General features: G+C 49.4%; 2 protein-coding genes across 2 annotated transcripts; both read right to left on the bottom strand.

Annotated features, from left to right (window-relative positions):
- Nucleotides 1-377: 377 nt before the first annotated feature.
- Nucleotides 378-911, bottom strand: LOC119368262 (pathogenesis-related protein PRMS-like). The gene has a single exon (XM_037633569.1). The coding sequence runs from the start codon at nt 909-911 to the stop codon at nt 378-380; it is 534 nt and encodes a 177-aa protein (XP_037489466.1).
- A 3,326-nt stretch (nt 912-4,237) lies between these two features.
- Nucleotides 4,238-6,184, bottom strand: LOC119368261 (glucan endo-1,3-beta-glucosidase-like). The gene is made up of 3 exons (XM_037633568.1): nt 5,136-6,184; nt 4,726-5,050; nt 4,238-4,621 (listed from the first exon to the last, which is right to left on the bottom strand). Exons 1-3 carry the CDS (start codon nt 6,171-6,173, stop codon nt 4,596-4,598), a joined length of 1,389 nt encoding a protein of 462 aa, XP_037489465.1. The 5' UTR covers nt 6,174-6,184; the 3' UTR covers nt 4,238-4,595.
- Between the last annotated feature and the right edge of the window lie 761 nt (nt 6,185-6,945).

The following is a 6,945-nucleotide window of genomic DNA, read 5'->3' as shown; positions in this document are numbered from 1 at the left end:
ATAGAAATCAGTATATCATGGATGGAGAGTAGGGTACGTCGAGCAGATCAGATTGCGGGGAGAAGGGCGTTCAGAGTTTCTGGTGGGAAAATAATCATGTGCGAGGGAAGTCGAAAACTAGTCACACGCCTCTGCTATATTTGGTTCAGGCGATATCACTATCAGATTCAGCTACGAATAACATTGCAGTACCGTGATTTTTACAGATAAATAAAGTGGTTTACGGGCGAACTGAACAAAACAAAAGTAACAGACAGCTTCAGTCACAGCGTACGTAGTCCGAATTTCCCATTACTTGACCAAAAATCGCCGGACCAAACGCCTTATTTCGCATCATATATTATTTGGACACATCTTTTCTGATTTAGCGTCCGTACTCAGTATGGCCGGTCGTTGTAGTCGCAGTCAGGGAAGTAGCTGCAAACAGCCACGGTGTCGGGGCTGCTCCGGCAGGTGCGGCGGGCGCAGCCGAGCTCTTGCGCGCTGCTGCACACCACCAGCTTGTAGGCCCCGCAGTCGTGGCCGGGCGCGCATGCGTTAGCGCGGTAGTCGTACCACCGCCGCCCGTTCACCCACGACGCGGTGACGGCGGCGCCATCTTGGTAGCCGCTGCCGTTGTAGGTGTTCTGCAGGTAGATCAGCTCGATGTCTAGTGGCTCCAGCTTGCACCCGATGCCGAGCCGGTCCGCGTACCGCTGGGCGTCCTGCTCCAGCGTCGAGTTCCACTGCAGGGGTGCCACGCCGACATCGCGGCGCGCGTCGTTGTGCGCCTGCAGGAACTGGGTCGTCGTGGGCACGCTAGGGGCCGCGACGGCGACGCCATTGTTGTTGTTAATGCTGGCTGATGCCGGCGACTGCGAGACCAGTGCAAGCAGCAAGATGGCGAGGCAGATGGAAGGAAACATGGTCATCTGCTGCGTCTGTGACTGTGAGCTCAGTTGATTTGGTGAAGTTTTAGAGGAATTGACGTGCTTATATAGGACAACACGAGGGGTTAACTTGCAGTCTTGCACAAGCGTATGCGTCAGTTTGGACTTCGAAGAATTAACATCAAGCGTTCATCTCCGAGAATTAACACGTTAGCCGTTTTGCATGTACATACGACTTCCTTTATTGTATTGCACAACTGACCTTCTTCCTTTCGTAACCAAAAAAAATGAGGACAAATGAATAAATTTGTTTTTTTAATTAAATGGATAAATTTATTGGCCTGTCGAACATTTCATAAATATTACGTTTCGGAGTGGTAACTAAGGGCATCTCTAGCAGACCCTCTAAACTTTAATCCACACGTTCTATATATTCTTTAAAAAACTATATTTTTAGGGACAAATGCATTTTTGCCCTTAGTCTCAGTTTTGCCCTCCGATTTTTCTCTCGGGTTGTCCAAATGCCGTTTGACCAATACTTTCAAAATTCATAACAAATTCATATGAAACCATAAAAATGAAAATAAGATATCAAAATGTTCAAAAAGACATTACTTTTATGTGCATGCCCTTTGCATCAAGGAAAAAAGTTATGTTTAAACTACCCGAGGTTATTAATGTCATTAACATTATTAAAAATAAAAAGGTATAGAAATACTTTTTGATGAATAAACATTAATTGCAAGTGTAGGTGATGTTTTCTAAACATCCTGATTTCTTATTTGCCTTTTTCTGAGTTCATATCTACTTGTTATGAATTTTCAAACATCACCTTATTTGGCTGTAATTTTTATTCATCAAAATGTATTTTTAGACCTTTATTTTTAATAATGTTTATAGCATTAATAACCTCGGGTTGCTTAAACAAATTTTTTTTTTGAGGAATGCAAATGGCATGCACATAAAGGTAATGTTTTCTGAATATTTTGATATCTTATTTGCATTTTTATGAGCTCATACGAATTTGTTATGAATTTTCTAAGTACTGGTCAAACGGTCAAAGGGCACTTAGACGACCTCTGAAACAAATTTAAGGGCAAAACTGAACAGACGCGGAAAGTAAGGGCAAAACCGACTGGTTGGCACAACTAAGGGCAAAAGTGAAATGTTCCATATTTTAAAGAATTAATATTTTCTTCATCTAGAAGATCGCCAAACACTTAATCCTAAAAAAATCATATGTTTGCATACAAAGTTCATTTGGACATATATTGTCATAACATATTTTATTCAATACTTGATCTAGGATACAAATCAAATATAATGTTGCGCATTAAGAATCACTACTGTCAATCCAGAGTGGAAATTACAAAGAACACAATAGTTTGGATGTGTTTGATCGTGAGGCCATCGCAACTAGGTGGTAGCTTGGATGTGTTTGATCGGAATCGAGAGACGCGAGTTTTACCCAGGTTCGGCCCCTCACGGTGGAGGTAAAAGCCTACATCCTGCTTGATTGATATTGATGATGATGATGATCTCGATTACAGGGACAGTGTTTCGCTACCTCTATCTCGAGAGCATCTACCTTGATCTTGTCTAAGAATTGTCTGTCTGTCTAAACTTGTCCCTCTTTGGGTGCCATGCCCCTCCTTATATAAGTTGAAGGGGCTGCTTACATGTAGAGTCCTAGTAGGATTAGGACTTAGCCTATTTCTGGCTTCTTATCGCGCGCTTCTTAACCCTGGGCTTCTCACTGTGGGCTTCTTAACGCCTGGGCTTCTTATCTCTAGGCGGCTCATCTTCAGGGCTCATCTCCGGGGATCATCTCCAGGATTCTAAGTAGATGTCGGTTTAGGATCTGGGTTACACAATCTGCCGGGTTAGGATCCGGGTTACACAATCTGCCGGGTTAGGATCTGGGTCACACAATCTGCCGGGTTACACAATCTGTCCGATTACACCTACCGGGTTATGCCTGCCGGGTTACACAATCTGCAGGGTTACACCTGCCGGGTTATGCCTGCCGGGTTAAGTCCAGAGATGACTTAACGTCATGAGTCGGGTTTAACCGTGGGTAATTCCCCCGACAAACATCACCAATGCAATGGCTCTCCCAAGAAGAACTGTTGCTACTGATCCAAGGAGTATCAACCAAATCATTATAGAAGTTAGGAGTGCATGGTGAAGCTTTTTATATTTCCTTCTCTAGGATTGCATCTCATTGATTTGAATTTGCTTCTCGTTGAGTTTGGACTTGCTTCTTGCATGATCCTGTCAGCGCATCATCTAGCTTCTCTTTGTGATCAATACTAGTAGTCTAGCATCTAGTTTACGTACGTAAAGCTTTATCCAAATGCATGTGTTGCAAGAGAATCATTTCTCTTTCTCTGCGTGTGCAATGTTCCAAGCAATGGGAATCTAATACCAAATTGCAAGCATAGAGGGGTTTTGTGTTATGCCTTGACAGATTTCAGACGACATTGCCACCAGCGGTGTACGATTTGTGGGCGGATTCAACGAAGAAGCTGCTACAACGCGATGATTCGCCGAAATGCACAGGCCATGATAAAGAGTTCGTGGTCGAGCATACAGGAATGGGGGGCGGCTCAGTAACGAAGGTGGTGAAGAAGGCCCATTCCAGTGTCGTAGACCGGCATGGGCTCACACACAAGGCTACTACTGCTTTCCCAAGCTCATGCGGCTTAATTTCTGACCACATCAGGGCTCGCCATCGGCTGAGTGAAGCTTTGTGAAGATGATGGCGACGAATCGGGTCGATTCTGGTGCCAACGATGAAAGAGAAGGGGGGTGTGGGGCTGTGGGAGGGGGCCTGTGCGGACTGATTCTGACGTTGAGGGCTCTTTGGCGGCGTGGCTGGAGGTTGAGAGGGGCAGTTCAGTCTCCAAATTTTTGCTAAGAGTTGCCCTTCTCAGAGCAAAAACAAGCGACATGATGTCTTTTTGGGATAAAAAACTATAATTTTAAGGGGCAAAGTGTCTGAGGGATATGCTAGCTAAGGGTTAATCCCCTAAACCAGAAATTTTCTCCCTAAATATGACTTTTGGGGCATCACTGGCCCTAAAGACATCTTCTCAAATGCCTGTGGTCTGTGGACACGTCCAAAGGTCCCTCATCCCCTAACTCAAATAGGTCAAACTCGCAAATTTGACAAACATGAGGACAAAAATGTATAAGAAATAAGTTGGGACACCAAATGTAACCATGCAACAATTTAAGGATCTAAAAACATTTTGTTTCGTCTTTTAATAAATTTGGTAAACAAAGCTGCATAAGAAACATGTTGAGCACCAAACACAATGACAAAGTCTTCTTGCTTCTTGCCAAGTAGACTATAGAGGCCTGCATGGAAGGACGAAGGCCATGTATCCTTTAGCTGATTTGGTTTTGGCAGCAACAGTATGTACATCAATATTGTGTACGTCCTGGCTATACGCCACGGCTACGTCGGACGACTTATACGCATATACTCCCTCCGTTTCTAAATATAAGTCTTTGTAGAGATTCCACTATGGACTACATACGGAGCAAAGTGAGTAAATCTACACTCTAAAATGCATCTATATACATCCATATATGGTTTATAGTGGAATAATGGAATCTCTACAAAGACTTATATTTAGGAACGGAGGAGGGAGTACAATAAAATACCCATGTACTTATATATCATATGTGTATGTATTGAAGTATCTGCGACCGGCCTCCTTATGTAAAGTTGCAACTTCCAAAACCTGCCATGGAAAAACAGAGTGTGTCGCCGTGTAATAATTAGAGACAAGATCGATCCAGCTGAAATACTTGACGTAGAAGAAGAAGAGGAGGAAGAAGTCTTTACTTGGGTCAACAGTGGTAACGACGCCGGTGCGACCGAAATCGCAGTCGAACGCGTGCTGCCCGTTGCTCCGAAAATAGAGGTTCATGGCGTACGCCGCGTGGGCCTGCACCGTGTCCGGCTCGTAGCAGCGCCCGCCCGGCCGTATCGGACCACAGTCCATGCCCCCTCCGCACACGAAGTCGATGTTCTCCTGCAGCACCGCCGCGTCCGCCGCTGGCGTCGGCACGCACCACTGCCGCCCGCCCGAGTCCGCCGCTCCCGCGTCTGGCGCCGGCGCTGGCGCCGGCGCCGCCGGTGTTACCTTGGCGCTCACCGGCCCAACGGACTGCACGCCCGCAATGTGGCTAGTTAACATCACTGTGAAAAAGAGCGGAGTGTAGAACCGATGGTGTCACGAATGAATTAAATACCTCCGGAGCGGTGAGGATGCCGGCGTCGTAGATCGGCGTCATGTCGGCGTGGTACAGGCCGAAGTGATGCTCGGACATCGGGCCGGGCTTCAGGTTCTCGTCGAAGAGGGAGAAGATGGAGACTTCGAATGTGCGGTTCGGCATGAGCGGGGTGCCCACGCCGGACCCGAGGTGGCGGATGGCGTTCCTGTTGTAGTCCCCAGCGTGGTCCGCGCCCGCGCCGACCTCCCAGTCCTCCCCGGCCCACGGCCACCCGGTCTCGGCCACGACGACGTCGACGTCGCCGAAGCCGAGCCGCTTCATCGCCGAGTGCACGGCGTCGAGCTGCGCGTCCAGCGCGTTGGTGTACACTAGCCCGGTGCCGGCGTCCGTAACGCCCTCGGCGCTCACCCTGAACAGCGCGAAGTCGAGCTCCGCGTCGCTGGTGAGGCCGTAGAACGGGTACGCGTTCACCATGAACGGCGCGCCCGTGGCGCGCAGGAAGGCGAGGAGCGGCTTGACGACGGCGGCGTCGTACCCCTCGCGGAACCGCGCGGCGGACGGCGGCGTGGACACGGCCAGGACGCCGAGGGAGTGCGCGGCGGAGACCTTGATCTGCCGGTGAAGCGACGTGGCGAGCAGCGCCGTGTGCAGGTTCTGCATGGCCGGCACGAGGCAGAGCAGCAGCGTCCGGTTGGCCTGCGAGATGAGGTCGCGGCCCACGAGGATCCGCGACACGTTGGTCCCGGCCGCCGCGTGGGGCGCGACGCTGTCGCGCACCCACTGCCGAGCGAAGGCGACGCTGTCGGCGATGCGCGGCACGAGGGCGTTCGGGACGGTCACGTCCACGGCGAGGCCCATGCCGGCGAAGGCACGCAGGGCGAGCGGGTCGGCGTTCAGGAGCCTCACGCGGTCGAGGACGGTGCCGCGGGCGAGGAACCGCGCGACGTCGGCCGGCGGCGGGAGGCTCGTCGCCCGCCTGCCGTAGGTGACGCCTATGCCGGCCGCGTCCGCCGCGGCGATCGACGACAGCAGGAGGATCAACATCGGCGCGTGCATCGTCGTCGGCTACGGGATGCCGCTTCAGTTCAGCAGCTGGTAGTGGAGTGATATGTGTCAATGGAATGGACGAGAGATCGACCCATTTATATCAACAAAATATGACGAGCGATGTGCAGTTAGTCCTACTAGAGGAGTGATGTGCAGTGTGGTAATTTCTGGAGTATGACTTGAGATGGTTGCTAACCGAAGAAGATTCCTTTCTTTGGCTCTGAGCTATACGCATGAACATGTTCTTTCCTTGGCTCTATTTTGTTCTACCTTGCGATGCATGCTAGCTTTGTCCCTTTCTTGGCACACACTGCTGATGGACGCTCACAACTCCAATGGAAGATCCCCACACAGCAACCGTGCCTACGACAATGGAGAGAATCGCAGCAACCGTGCCTATGACCAATGGAGAGAATCGCAGCAGTAGAAAGCAAGATATTATGGAAAGACCATCGGCGTGTCAGTTACATGGTTCACCATCCCTCGGTTCGAAATGAAGTAGAATTTCGATTCATTTACGGCATATGCTTCCCCTGTCACAAAGCGACTATGGCCCTGTTTGGATCCATGGGTTAGAGTTAGTTCGGGTTAGTTTGGACTTAACTAACCCAAAAATATTCAAACAGGAGGGTTAGTTTGGGTTAGATGCATCTAACCCATTCAAAAAATCTAACCCACCCAAGAGGTGCTTATTTGGGTTAGTTTTTCTCAGGACCACTAAAAAAACACATTTTTCTCTCGCTCTCCCCGCAGCAGATCCCTCCCCACTTCCTCGAAGCTT

This window comes from Triticum dicoccoides, chromosome 2B (genome assembly GCF_002162155.2).
Source record: "Triticum dicoccoides isolate Atlit2015 ecotype Zavitan chromosome 2B, WEW_v2.0, whole genome shotgun sequence".
Lineage (NCBI taxonomy): Eukaryota > Viridiplantae > Streptophyta > Magnoliopsida > Poales > Poaceae > Triticum > Triticum dicoccoides.
Note: the sequence above shows the minus strand (reverse complement) of the source record. Positions and strands in the feature narration are given on the sequence as shown.

Bases quoted from the DNA above. Each gene is read 5' to 3' on its own strand.
- LOC119368262 (XM_037633569.1), bottom strand. From the start codon at position 911: ATGACCATGTTTCCTTCCATCTGCCTCGCCATCTTGCTGCTTGCACTG.
- LOC119368261 (XM_037633568.1), bottom strand. From the start codon at position 6,173: ATGCACGCGCCGATGTTGATCCTCCTGCTGTCGTCGATCGCCGCGGCG. The intron at 5,051-5,135 runs GTATTTAATTCA...GCGGGCGTGCAG, and splicing joins GCATCCTCACCGCTCCGGAG to TCCGTTGGGCCGGTGAGCGC. The intron at 4,622-4,725 runs GTAAAGACTTCT...TTTCCATGGCAG, and splicing joins CGTTACCACTGTTGACCCAA to GTTTTGGAAGTTGCAACTTT.